The 14880-nt window shown below is 40.9% G+C and overlaps 2 protein-coding genes across 2 annotated transcripts; both read right to left on the bottom strand.

The window, feature by feature from the left end:
- Positions 1-1094: 1094 nt before the first annotated feature.
- LOC141767643 (fetuin-B-like) lies at positions 1095-4970 on the bottom strand. Its single transcript, XM_074635138.1, has 7 exons — positions 4623-4970; positions 4059-4172; positions 3792-3870; positions 3185-3351; positions 2903-3016; positions 1980-2114; positions 1095-1637 (listed from the first exon to the last, which is right to left on the bottom strand). The coding sequence occupies exons 1-7, from the start codon at positions 4818-4820 to the stop codon at positions 1386-1388; spliced, it is 1059 nt and encodes a 352-aa protein (XP_074491239.1). The 5' UTR covers positions 4821-4970; the 3' UTR covers positions 1095-1385.
- Positions 4971-8723: 3753 nt separating this feature from the next.
- fetub (fetuin B) lies at positions 8724-13882 on the bottom strand. Its single transcript, XM_074635137.1, has 7 exons — positions 13612-13882; positions 12081-12194; positions 11701-11788; positions 11268-11434; positions 10916-11023; positions 10413-10499; positions 8724-9960 (listed from the first exon to the last, which is right to left on the bottom strand). Exons 1-7 carry the CDS (start codon positions 13816-13818, stop codon positions 9208-9210), a joined length of 1524 nt encoding a protein of 507 aa, XP_074491238.1. The 5' UTR covers positions 13819-13882; the 3' UTR covers positions 8724-9207.
- Between the last annotated feature and the right edge of the window lie 998 nt (positions 13883-14880).

The following is a 14880-nucleotide window of genomic DNA, read 5'->3' as shown; positions in this document are numbered from 1 at the left end:
TTAATTAATACTACTTTGGCTAATAATCCTACTAATTTATTATGGTGGAGGCAGCCTAAGGTAAGAGTCTTAATCATAGCTTATTAAACCCTAAATTTAAAGATAGGCTAATGTTGTTTCCAACTCCAATCACAAAACTAATAAATATGCATGTAGAAATAAGTTAGTCAGCCTTTAGCAATTATTTCATCAGCAGCGTCGATTCAAGTTACACTGGGTGGTAAAAGGGTGACAAGATAGTTGCCGCTGTTGAACATGATTTAGTATACAACTGAATAGCTATCTGTTCTTTAGTGGGTGAGTGAAACAACCTGCAAAGAACCTTCTTAAGTTTCACTAACTTCAACTGAATGACATTAAAATAAAACTATTTCTCATTTTGACAGGACTTCACCAGCATACAGCAGAAACTGCTCCTGAGGCAGCTGACCAGTAGAAGGCGCCAGTGAGGCGCCTCACCACCAACTAAGTTTAACTTCATTGAGTCACAATAATGCTTTTAATCAACTTAGTACTAAATATTAGTGATGCTGAAATTACTGAAAATGTTTTGTATTTCTGAGAAATATACCAACTAATCCTTTATAATAATCAATAACAAATGAGTCTGACACTGTGGGACCCCCCGCATCAGACAAAATTGAGACAACTGTGCCCCCCAACACTCCCATGTACTCTAATGTCAAAACCATATTGACAGTGAAACATGTAAAAAGTTAAAATTCATATTTTTTGTCAGTCATTATTCTATGTCTATGCCTTCAATTTGGGGCTATAGCCTAATCACACTCTAAGTATTGGAACTGTGTTTCCCATAATGCTTTGGGAGACATAAACAGGTGATAGGCCTACAATGTTGTCAGGTGTGGGCTCCAATTTGAGCCATGTTTTTTTAGTTGTTTTTGTTACAAAACATTATACATGTACATTATACAGACAACTATCACTGGATTTCTTTGATATTGAAGAAAACTTTGTCTGATATGACTTCTAGGCTAATTGCATATATGGACATTTATTTGCGGAGTATCTTTGGCGTAGTCCCTCCGTCCGCCCCCTCAACTCTCCTTAATCAAATAACCATTACGTTGTAATTTATGGTGGAAAAAGTTTTTATTTTTTTAAATGTTCTAACAGAAGCTCCTTCACATATATTTGAATAATATGCTAAATAATTCCCATGTTATGTGACAAATGAACTTCTCACTCTTTAAATGCTTTAATCAAGCAATCAACGTATATCAGATGATTTACAATTATTTACTGTCCTCCAATATTTTGCTTCTAAATGACAAATTCCTGTCTTTCTTAACTAATTACAACATGCAGTTAAAAATATAGCTTGAGTAACGGATCAAAGATAACCGTCCTGGTCTTCCGGCCAATCACAGCTTGCCTATGCCCAGGTTGTGTCTGTGCGGGCCGGGGCAGGAGCTGGCTGTTGGGGCAGATCGAAGAGGGGCAGGCTGGTCCACCACAGTCCCGAGGGTGCCCCGGGGTTTGGAGACAGTGAGGTCTGAACTGGGTGTGCCTGAGTGCATGTGCTCGTGTGGGTGCAGGTGTGTGTGGTTGTGGTGATGATGACCAGTGTGCCCGCTATCTGCTTTTGCATGGGCCTTCTCCTCCACAGTGGCAGCCTACAGGGGAAAAAAAAGAGAAAGAGATAGTTACTATTTCAGTTTGTACTGATCTCAGTATAAGAACATGTTGATAAGAGTGGTGAGACTGAACCACACAGTGATTGTACCATGAAACTCTCTCTCTAAAGAGACTAAAACGCTCTGTAGAGCTGCACAATTGGACGGTATTTCTCTGTGCATTCATCACTACAAGCGACCCTTTTCACTTTACACAAACTTTGAAGAAATCCTCTGTAAAAGCCTTCATAAATCTAAATTTGAGATAAAATAGCAGATGGATTAGAATAATTTGTTGTTTATTGAATGTCCATTTCAAAAGTTGAAGATTAGAGCAGGTACCTGAGGTTCGTAGATCTCACAAGTCACATCTACAGGCTTCCGGTCCTGAAATGAGCTGTGCTTCTTTCCGACAGGGAGTCTGATTTCAAACTGGTCCTCATGGGCAACATGTGAGCCAAAACAGAAGCCTCTATGCTGGAAGACAAGATATCAAGAGCCTGGATTTACAACTTGGTATCTTGGTAATTTGCATCTTGTTTGGAGCCTGAAAAGATTCATCAATGGAGTGGAGTTTGGGTGGAAACCAAGAGTTAGTACAGTAAATCGCGTATTAAAACAGCTGTTCTCAACCACTGGGGCTTATAGCACCATCTAGTGGGCCATGGTGGTACTGCCCGATGGTTAGTCTTTCAGAGGTTGTAGCGGGCTCAGTTTTAAAGCTGGAGTGAAGATACTGGTATCATATAAAACTAATAACCCTAATTGGTCCATGTCGACCATGTCATGCTACCTTGTCGGGAGGAGCGCTAAATAACACACCATATCACACTACATTTTCAAGGAAAAGGGGTCTATTGATCTCTGACCTCAAGACATTCGAGTCGAGTCTCCCCTTTACAGACATAGCTAATGTTCTCGGATGCAGTGACAAAAATTTTTGTGGTTTTTGAAACGAAAAAGTGATGTTGGAGACAACTCTGCACCAGTAAAAGCTCCAAAGAATGTGGTGAGGAAATATAACCCTGAGTACTTTGGATTCATAATGGCAGGCAGTGATGGGTGAGGGTAAACTGAATATTTATGTGGGTCATTACAGCTGACAGTACACAAATTTAGAGCCCAGTTTCTCATTTACTCTGGGAAGGTTGTCCTCTGAATTTTTTTAACAATCAGGAATGGGCTTCAAGTTACAGAAGGTTGAGAACCCCTGTGTTAAAACACTCTTAATACATTTGCAACACATTCGTGTGTATGTGACTCACAGCAAACTGACAGTCCATAGGTGGGCAGTCGCTCAGTTCACTGGCGTCTGTTGTCTTCGAACACACCGTCTCCAGGATGGTGAACTCCACAAAGTAGGATGGGCCAACAACCCACTGTCAAAGTACACAAAACATGATGTAGTTTAGTCAAGATTTCTAAACTTCTACTTTCTCACTCAGATAGTTATGACCAATAATCAATCTGATAAAAGCGCTACACATATAACATCAAAACTCGTCCATGATGCTTTTTAAAGTAGCTTGATTATTTTTGTTCTTAACCTGTGAACTGGCTCTTGTAATGTTCTCCAGAGTAAAGTAGTTGGCCAGTTGACTCTCTTCATTGAACCTCTGCAGGGAGAGATTGGCTGTCTCCTTGACGACGGGCTCGTTGAGGTTGTCAGCTGTGGGACAGTCCGGACACACGTTCACCACTGCAGTGGCGGGAACTAAACACAGGAATGAACAGGGCCAAAGGTCAATGGAAAGTAGCCGTGTTGAGGATTTAACCCAGGCACAGGTACTCCTCCCCTAACCTCCATCCTGCAGTATGAACTCTTTCAGCTATCGTCAGCATCCCTCTGTTCCCTCTGACAGCTTGCTTCATGTGTTCTCCTTCACTTAACAAATTGTGGGAAAATAAATAAAAATGAATATATAATAATGTAATGCAAATGAAATTCTGCATAATCACTCAAGAATGACATGTTTACTTGCCTTAGGGAGAGACAGAGCATGTATAGAGAAATAATCCAATGCATGTCAGCATCTTTAATTTCACACCTCACTAACGTTTACAAAAATCAAAGCGGCAAAGTGCCATCAAAATAGACTTGCGACACTTTCTATCGCAGAGATTTTGTGTAATTAAATGACTCCATCAATCTACCTTCACGAAGTGCACAGGAGTAGCCTTGAAGTTTGACTTGAGAGTCAACGTAGGCAGATACCTCGCACTCTCCGTACACCTGAAGGACACAAACACCCAGACATATATACATTATATACAGTATAGACGACATAAAAGCAGACTGAGTTATAGTTTGGCCTTGGGTTGAGGTTAAGTCTGTTGTTGCCAACCAAAAAAACAAAACATTTTGATCAACTCATTGTGTTGATCTTGAAGAGTGAATATCGACCACAATGTGATACTTACCGGAACATCACCAATATCTCTGACTTCACATTGTTTCCATGGTTTCCTGCTGGTGATGTGACATTTGGTCTCCATGACATCAATGGTCAGTTTGTAGAGAGACCCACCTTTCTCCTGGACACATACACACATACAGAGACACACATCATTTAATGTTTCTTTTCATGTTTAAATAACCAATATTTAGTTTAGGTTTCTTCTTGTTCTTCTTGTTCTTCTTATTCTTCTTCTTATTATTTTTCATGGCTCTACTGGTCCGTCCACTGTTTTCACCATAGATTGTATATCATAAGTCGATGTTTATAATTTACTAAATGAACATCATATTGAAGAAGACTTGAAACGATTGAGCTTGATTGAGTCCATAAACTCATGTTTACAATGTTTACTGAGGTAATAAATCAAGTGAGAAGTAGGGTCATTTTCTCATAGACTTCTATACAATCAGACTTCTTTTTACAGCCAGAGGAGTCGCCCCCTGCTGGCCTTTCAAGGTGCAAGATGGTGTAGAACCCTGTTTACGTTTTTGTGTGTGTGTGTGTGCGCGCGAGTGTTCGCCGTCACCTTTTCAGGAGTGTGAGAGAGGTCATACAGTCTGTTGAGGCTCAGGATGTATCCGTCAGTCCGGTCCTGGTTGATCTGCTCCAGGGCTTCCTCCGCCACCCTCACCGCCTCAGGGCTATTGCAGCCTGGAGGGTCTGGCCTGGCTATTCCCTCCTGCTGCAGCAAAGCCAGACATAGGACCAACAGGTACACACTCATCCTCTAACACACAAACACAGATTGGGCCAAATGAAAAAAAACTAATTTTAGCCAATTTAATCGCTAAAGCCTATCCTGGTAGATAATTTAACATTTAAACTAACACAGGCCCTGGTTTGCAAATCTTCCTTTGCAAAATCCTAGTTTTTCCACACAGGGTTTGGGCAGACACATGTGAGGCTGATGCTGGACTTTCCCCTCTTGGGCTGAGAATGAGCAAACAGCTGCTATCTGCTGCTCCGTAGGCCAATGGCTGGATCAGACTGACTGAAGGGTCATAGTGCACTGGGGAAAGGGGAAGTAAATTAAATCAAAGAAAAGCTCATTGAATACAGTACACCTAATTTCACTTTTTTTTTATGTGACACTATCATCGTTGAGCAACAAATTCAACAGAGCCTCGTTTAAAAGAGCACCTCATAGAAAACCTACTGTATGTTTTGGTTATCAAGTACACTGTAAAAAGTTTGTAGCTTGCTCCTCAGTATGGGAGCTGTTGTCAGCATGGACTCACAACAGCTACAAAAGAACTATGAGATATGGTGAGAACCAGTACCAAAATGTAGAAACTTGAATCATAAACCATTTCTCCACTGTCCATTTCGATATTTATGTTCTTCCAAACACATTTTTTGCCATAAATATAGGCCCAGCTAAATCAAGCCCCCAGGAAGAGCCCCCGGCTGCGACTCAAATTTTCGTATGTGGCCAAGCGGGGGTACTACAACTTCCGTGTCCGTTACATGATGCCATTGGGCCCAAAAACACGTTTTTCCCATATACTTACATTTGGAAAGAGACGTCTGTAACTCGGTGGATAATTCTTTTGAGGTAAATCAACTTCCCAGTACAAACACTCCAATAGTCCTTATTTAAATCATTAGGTCTTAAAAGTTGTAAAATGCACTAATAGCCGAATCCAGAGTTATTTTCCTTCCTCCGTTTATGTGAATGAGCCCCAGACCGAGACTGGACTGGCTGGGAGGTGGAGTTAAAGGAAAAGCTACTGCGCCTGCTCTATGGGCCCAATGGATGCGAAAGATCGCCAGATGATCCGGGTACTTTATCACGAGGCAATCGGGCCTTTTTGCGCTACTGAGCAACTCTCATAGGAATGAATGGGCGCCCGCCTCCAACGCTGTATCCAGTTCTCTTTATACATAAATGAGCTAAATTCATAGCTTGCTTTTGGTGCTAGTGCAGTAAGCTGTTTACCTTTGTCAGAATCAAAGGTGCAGTGTGTATGATCTGGCGGCATCTAACGGCGAGGTTGCAGATTGCAAACAATTCAAACGCCTAATGTGCGGCAAGCGTGTAGGAGAAATACGATGGCCGTCGCAAACTTGAAAATGTCAATGGCCTTATCTACAGTCAGCGTTTGGTTTGTCTGTTCTGGGCTACTGTGAAGAGAACCTGTTACGTATGTATAAAATGGCTAATTCTAAAGTAACAAAAACACAACAATTCATATTTTCAGGTCATTTTACACTAAAGAAAACATACTTATTGATATCATATTCCATTTGTTTTTTCCCATGTTGCACAGCATCATAGGCCAATTATTATTTTGGGTCACTACTCTTTCTTTCACTCTGACAACAGTGGCTGAGCATTTAGCTTTTTTTTTATTTTAACACAAGCCTCAATAGATCTTAATAAGATGGTTTTCTCATTTGCTGTGACTTTTAACACTTTTTGTCTTTTTTTGTGTGTACAAAACATAGAATTTGGATGAGCACGAAGAACAGCAGTAGTAGTAGTGAATTGCGCTGCAGGAGTGTTTTAAGAAGTATCTCGGAACATTTTGAGACTTCTTTTTAGTCTCCGTTGGAGTATTTCTTTAAAAGGCAAAATAAAAGCATTTGTACAATTACTGCGATTGGCCACTGCATCTTCTTTGTGTAATAATATTAAGTAGACTTGAGAGCCTCATGTGATCTCATCTGATCCTAAAAAAATACATCACCACGTATTATTAATGTTACATAACTTCCATTATTATTCATTTTATTTGGATGTTTTTTTCTTTGGCCTAGATACAATCCGTAACTGGAAATTTCAAAATGTGTTGTCTTGTCAGTTATGCGTGGGTTGTGTTTAAAGGCTACAGAACACAGATAAGAGCTGTTTGCTGATGTGACCAATAAATGTCCACAAAGGTAAAGTACACAGAGTGTGTCTGTGTGTGTAGTTTGTTCTAGAGCTAAAGTTGTGTTTGCTGTGTGACAGTTAAAAATGATTTCAGCCTCTGAGCTTGTTTGTCTATTAACAGGATCTCATAAACTACTGTGAGCACCCAGTCGGCACCCAATCTGCACAAAATATTCCACAAAATGTTCATATAATGGTATGCCAATATCTTCCAAATGGGCCCGGCCTAATACATGTATACAGCCATAATTTTTGAACCATTTTATACCATTGCATTTATACAAATGTCAAATGAATGTTAACCTATGAAATTTAATGTGGTGCTACACCAGTATGATCTATTTAAATGGAATATATCAGTGGTCAAGAGCCTAATTCACTTGACTTTTTGCTAAATCCTGATTTTTCTAGTTTTTCATGTTGGAGTTTGTGCTTCAGCTCTGTAGCCAATCCCTCTTTCCGCTTGTACACATAGACAGATTAGAGATAAAGACGCTAAACTGGCAGCAATGCAAACACCTGATGCTCTGAATCGTTTTAAATATAATTAAAAAGGAAATGATTAGTGTTTTTTGTACATTATTTACATCAGTGATACTCCAAGTGGGGTCCGGGTATATGTATGAATGTGGACGTTTTTGCATTCGGTCAGAGCAAGTGACGTAGTATATCGAGCGACAGTTATTGAAAGTTACGTGGTATAATAACGAGTATAACAAGCAAGTCTACAAAGGGCACGAGGGAGGTGAGATGGATGGGTCAAACAAACACAGGACTTTGACCCAGGAGACCGTTGTTTGTGTGAAACTAAAAGTAAACGTTGACTGTGTTTTTTACGCAATGTTGTTTTGCGCAACGTTGTTTTGCGCAACATTGTTTTGCGCAATGTAGTTTTGCGCAACATTGTTATGCGCAACATTGTTAAGCTTATTATGTAACGTTACGTAAGAAAGCTGAAAGGTGGTTGTTGTTTATTTACAGTAGTTACGTTGTTACGTTATGTTAAGTTATACGTTACGTTGTTACGTTACGTTGTTACGTTACGTTGTTACATTTCTGCAAGCGTGATACGAGACTGATATGCAACATGTTTATGAACCTTTTCTTTTTGGTTCTGAAACTTCCACATTCAACGTATCCCGTGGTTTGCAGAAACGTACAATGGCAAAACATTTTCTGGTGACTGGGTAGGTATAATAGTTCATAGATTACGTTCTATTGTAACAAATCTATAACTCTTAGAATCTGCAAATATGTTTAATATATGTCTAACATCTTTTTAATACATTTCTCTTGTGTTCTTTCACGTAACTAAGACTATAGCAAATAGTCTACGTCAAATTATTCCGAGGGACAAACATGAGGGGTCCCTCGTATATTCTCTAACTTGTAAGGGATCCTTTGCTGAATAAAGATTGAGAACCTCTGATTTACATGATGTACTGTAGGTACACATATACATGGATATTATCAGGGAAAAGCATGTTAAAATAGATATTTGAATGGTTTTGTTTTTATGTAGCCTTCAGCAAATTAATAAAACAACCACTTCCTGTAATGATAATTTGTAGTTTAGAAAATCCATCTGCGGCTTGTGACATAACCACACGGTTTTTAAAGATTATTTTCATGGTGTTTTGTTTGACGACAGTGACAGTGGTGAAAGGAAACAAAGGGGGGGTTTGGGGCAAGTGCATCGAATCAACACAAAATGGATTACTCTGGTCTTCATAAATACAACAAAACACTGGATGAGTATTTTGTGGTATCATTTATTTTGTTGTGCAGCCAAACACAGATCACATACAAACATAAAAAAAAACGTTCATGTTTGCTGGCTTGATTGTAAAGTGACTCAATATGAAGAAATATACTGTTGAAGATGGTTCTTCCATGTGAATGTGGCCATAAGGTGGCTAGGTTTTACAGTCGCTGTCTCTGAAGATTGAAAAAAGGAAATTACCAGTTTTGTGATTTTATTATTTCATTTCATTAGCCCACCCAAAAAAGTGGTTGGTGTGAATGTAGTGTTTTTTTTTTCACTCAACATTTATTAGATGGTTGAAGTGAAGAGAGACAGAAAAGGTTACATGTAAATGTGCTTATATTAAACCATCATGTTTCAAGCAGTCATGGTGTGTTACATTGCCTATCAATGTGTCTGAAGAAAACGTGTTAAATGTTTGCCTGTCTTGTCTTTGTGTTTTAAGATCCATTCAGTTCCCAAGTGAGTTCCTTATACAGCTGGCTTGAACTCGGGATCCTCAGAGAAGAGTTTCTCCACCAGGGTTTCTCCCGCCGGCGCAGGGGCGCAGTTGGCTGAGAGTGTGGTGGGGAAGGCCTCGATGGTGGGTTCCATCTGATCGGGGATCTGGGGGTCGGGCTTGAGGGGCAGGACGACTCCCACTTCGGCGCCTCCAGCGGGTACATCAGGGAAGGCGGGCAGGGTCACGGCCGCGCCCATGGCGGGCAGCACCCTCACCGTGCCCTCTGGGTGGTCGTGGGCTGTGGCCTCGTGGTCGTGGTCGTGGTGATGGTGGTGGTGCTCGTGCTCGTGCAGGTGAGCGTGCTTGTGGTCGTGATCCAGAGCGAGCTCGTGGTCGTGCTGGTGGGTGTGCGTGGCGTCGGCGTGCTTGTAGGCGTGGTGCTGGTTGGGCACGTCGTCGCTGTGGTTGTGCGCCTTGGCGTGATGAGTGTGCACGTGGTCGTGGCCGTGCCCGTGGTCGTGGGAGTGAGCGTGAGCGTGCCTGTGGCCGCTGCCGGCGGCGTGGTCGTGCGTGTGGTGGTGGTCGCTGTTGTCAGCGTGCTGCTGGGTGGCGTCGTGATGATCGTGGCTCTTGGTGTGGTCGTGGTCGTGGTCGTGCGAGTGTGTGCCATCGGCAGTGTGTGCATGGTCATGGTCGTGGGCGTCGCTGTGTGCGTGTGTGTCATTGTGGCTGTGGTCGGTCTCTCCGCCCAGCAGGTGGAATTTCTTCTCTCTCTCAGCAGCCTGGAGAACACATAAGCATAAAGTTAGTGATGTGTGGTACATACAAATTTGGGTAAATTGGTAGGATTTAAGATGTGTGTAACCCCTGCTACATTCACCACGGTTATAAACCATAAAGACAAAACATTAACTTATTAAGAAGAATGCAGAGTTGTGGAGGAAAACATTGTATCACTAAAATGATTGCTGAGTTCATCGCTTTTAAGAAGCCAGGCAAGACAACCTGTCTGATTGGTTGAATGATCAAGTTCTTGCCCCCAGATCTCGGCAGTTGATAGAAATGATTGCCAAAACTATGAAACTAAGACCTAAGTTGTAATAAATCTGAATTGAATTCTTAAGAATAATGCATACAGCATGTTCCTTTTTCCTTTTACTACAGAAAGGAGAAAATAGAATAAGTAAATCAATGTGTGACACTGTGTGTTTTGTCATGGCTTAATGAGTCTTACCTCAGTCTCATAGATCTCACACTCTGCAGTGGAGACAGGAGTACCCATGGGAGTGCTGAAGAGGGCGCCCTTACAGAAGCCCTTGTGCTGAGGACAGAAGAATAAGAAAAACAAGTAAGAGAGGAGAGAGAGAGCAGTGGCATGGTTACGCCTGTGGCTTTACTAAAGTTTAATAGTTAAACAAACTGAATTTCCCTCAGCTATAGTAAACTTGGTCACAAAACATACTGATAAAGAGCTAAGAGCAGAAAAAGGAGGATGCTTCGGGAGGTTACAACTCAAATTACCCCCCTGATTTATTACACTTTAAACTGGAGAGCCAGAATAAAAACTGATCTTTAATTTCTCTCAAAAACTTCTGTGAAAATACACGCTAAATACAGTTAGACTTGTGCGCATCATAAGTCTCTTTTCAACATGCAAAACACATCCTGAAAGTTAAAATAAACAAGCCATTTGATCAAGATATAATGTTCAAATGTTCAAATAACAATTTGACTCACAGCGAACTCGCATTCCATGAGGGGGCACTTATCAGTTGCTCCCGCAGTCTTGGGGCAGGTGGTCTCCTGGATGGTGTACTCTACGTTGTAGTACATTGACATGGCATACTGTATACACAGAAAAATAATTTATTTTTAATATTTTTTTAACAAAGAAATAGGCATAACAATATGAGATCATTGGTCAGGAGTAGCACATAAGATGGGAGTTCAAAGGGTTAGAGGTCATGCAGAAGTGGTTTCTCTGGAGGGCTAATTTCATGGTGGAGACTTGTCAAATTTTGAATTAATAACTGACATAAATCCAAGGTGGTGACAGGAATAAACAATTTTTTATGTGTGGAAAACGTACCCCGGCACGAGCGCGGTTGACTTTGACCAGAGCAAAACGATTGGCCAACCCATTCTCGTTGTTGAACTTCTCCAGCGAGAGAGACACAGCCTCCTGAACCTTAGCATCGTCCGTGCTCATAAGACCAGCACAGTCAGGACATATCCTAGCCAACCGTGCTGCAGGAACTGAGCAGGGAGAAAAAAATCACAAAATATTACAAGATTGACTTGCACTGAACAAAATCTTAGTCTCATTTCAACAAGTTTTGAGTTTTAAATATCTGGCATATATTTAACTTATTAAGAGTCAAACAAGTCCAACTGAACTGAAAAGATGTGGAACTGTTTCAACAAATTCTCAAAATGTTCATTTTCAAGTATACTATACTATAGTGAGTGTGGGACTATGTCTTCTTCAGATAACTTATTTCAGAATTATTTTTTTTTTTTACCTGGTCTGACAACACAGTCGTATTTGTAGAGACGCACCACTCTGTGCACCTTGCTGATGAAGATGGCAACTTTGCACTGTCCATATACCTGCAAAGACCAATACAATAATAAGCACATGCAATATTTTAGTGTGCTGCACAAACAAAAAAGACTAGACTTATATTAACATTTTTATTGACACTTAACATGTCGTATATCTTCTTCTCATGTAGGAATACGAAAGTATGGAAGACATGTTGATTTAAGACATGACAAAATAAACCTTGCATTTTTTGTTGGAAAAATAAGGCTGCACTGGTGGACACTAAGTGCATTAATGTGGACTTTTGCATAAAACCTATTTAGGAGTTTGTGTGCATGCAAGAGTGTGTGTACCAACCGGTGTATCGCTGTCCGGACGAATCTCACAGGACTTCGAGTCCATCCTGCTGAGAACGCTGCAGTTGGTCTCCACAACATCCAGAGTCAGGTAGAAAACTATGCCGGTATCTCCCTGTGACACACATATACAGAACATATTATGAGAACATCCTAATGGAAATTATCTTCTACTGGGTAGGAGACTGTGTCATTCAGTGATGGTTCAAATGACTGATGATAAATGTAACCCTAAAAAAAGTTTTCACTATCAGTTTCTGGTATAGTTTCCATGACAACTGTTACCCATCCAATAATCCTAGCTATTGCCTGATCTTTTCACACAATCAAAACAGATCTGTCTTCTACTACATAGCAAACACATCATTCATCATTGTCTTAAATGTCTGATGTCTGAATAGTTATTATATATTATAATTAACGTATATTATAATTAACTGATCACATATTCTCATTTGAGTATTTTATTGAGGATGAGAGGTCATCAGATTTAGGGATGACCTGCCAGATGAGCTCCGTCAGACTGAATCCTGATTTGTAATTTTCCTGTTAAACATCACCTTTAGTCGCTTTCCTTTAATCATCCCTTATGAATCGTTCTTGCCTTAGCTTCTTAGGTAATTATAATAATAGCTATCGCTTAGCACATGTTTGAAGACTGTTTGAAGCAGGGCCAGCTCTTTTGATGCCCTAGGCGAAATTCAGATTCGGATTCCAATACCAAATTTCGGATTCGGATTTGCTCTGCGGAGAAGGTGATTGGCTGCAATCTGTCGACCCTCCAACTAACCCCTCCCACCCAGGACACAAACTCCCTGCTGCAATCTATCAGGACCAATTCCTCAAGCTACAAGAACAGTCCTTCCATAGACACCATTACATTCATGCACATCTTTCTTGACTATTATCTCAGTACATTGCATATTCTTTTTATTCTTTCTATTGCAAACCTTTGTACATCCCCGTAGAAATTATTGCACATTCCTAGCTAGACCTTTTTTTTTTTTAAAGTTACATTGTACATATTATTTAATTTTTAAATAGTATTTTTCTATATTTTTATTGCATTTTTTTTCTATTCGATATTTATGTTTCTTGCCTATACACCAAAACGCCAAGGAAAATTCCTTATATGTGAAAACCTGCTTGGCAATAAACCGGATTCTAAACCCTTTGCTTGTATGTGAAAATAAGATTGAACATTATACCTGTTACAGCTATCTCCTGGTTCAACTTTAACCTACTGGGTTACACACTTGTGTGCACTTTACCATAAAATACCTGAATGGATATTTTAGATTTTTTCAACTTTGATTTCTCTCACAAATACTTCGATAATTAGCCTAAACTGGGGAATCGTGTAGTGGTATCCATTGTAAAGCTGTTTCTGATGGCGTCACTGTGTCTTCAGATCTCAGCAAAAAATAAATGTATAAGGCTTTGACAGATGGATTGCACCCCTAATTTGAGAAAAATACGTCGCCTGATGATCAAACTTTCTTTTTAAATTCAATTCCTCATTTTGGACTCACATGTTTTATCATGTGGGCGTTGGACAGGCGGTGCAGTGCGAAGACGAAGCCCTCCTGCCGGTCCTGGTTGATCTTGGTGATCGCAAGCCCTGCAGCTCCCATCACCGATGCGTCTTCACAAGACCCCTGCTCCAAGGCCGGGTCCACTGGTGCACCATGGACGCACCCCAACGCCAACAACAGCGACAAAAGCACGCAGTACTTCATGGTAAAGACTCTGACTGTCTCTCAAACACACACTGGCTGGTGGGAGAGGTGCACTGAGAGGGATGGGGTGACCCTTTTATATCCTGCTAGACACACACACACACACACACACGCACACACACACTCACAGACACTCACAAAATCATTGCCCCTCCAGTCATTTCAGGTAAACATAACCATTGACCCCCCGCCCTCCTTCTAAAACACATGTCCACCTATCTGCCAACCAATCAGCTACTGTCAGGACTTGCACAGTGGAGCTTATCAGTTGGGAGATAATGGGCCCTGCAGTCATACTCTAATCTGACTGGGATCAATAGGGACAGTCACATCACCCACTCTTGGCTCTAGTTCAGGAAAGCAGCATTTACAGGATATGATAGATATGGTCATAAAAGTTATAAAGAATGAGGTCAAATAATCACAATAAGTATTTTGAAGTCCATTCAAACACGCTGCTCATTCAACAGATACAGTAGCTACTGTACCAGCTGACCAAAGCAGTATCAGGTCACCATTGTCATCATGGAAAGCATCGACCACTCCGGGGCATATACGCCTTTGATTATATCACAGTCCTTGTGGTCTGGTATTTCAGTATCTGCCAACAATTTCGATTGGCTGTTCATTCAACGGAGGCAGCTTTCAATCACTCGCGAACTCCGATCAAACGGTCAAACTAGGCAGCGTTGATCAAATATGAATCAATATTCTGTTACATAAATGCCTATTTCTCGCCTCAAATGTTTTCAGAATCATCTTGTAGTGTACTGTTTAGCTGTAAAATGAGGAAGTTTGTGACCCCGGCAGCCATGTTGAGATCAGTTGAGGAAATACCAAGCACCGCCCACCAGCTGGAGCACAGCCAATAGGAACGCTCTCTCTCTGAAATGACCTGTGATTGGCCAAAGTCTCCCGTCAGATTTTCAAAGCCTGAAAACAGAGCCATGAGGAGGTGCAGAAGTCTAGTTAATTCTCAGAACACTTGAATTACAAAATGCTGAAAGGTTTTAATGGAATTTTTTGCCCAATGGTGCCAAAAATATACTGCTTACTGCCGCT

This window comes from Sebastes fasciatus, chromosome 5 (assembly GCF_043250625.1).
Source record: "Sebastes fasciatus isolate fSebFas1 chromosome 5, fSebFas1.pri, whole genome shotgun sequence".
In the NCBI taxonomy this organism is placed as follows: domain Eukaryota; kingdom Metazoa; phylum Chordata; class Actinopteri; order Perciformes; family Sebastidae; genus Sebastes; species Sebastes fasciatus.
Note: the sequence above shows the minus strand (reverse complement) of the source record. Positions and strands in the feature narration are given on the sequence as shown.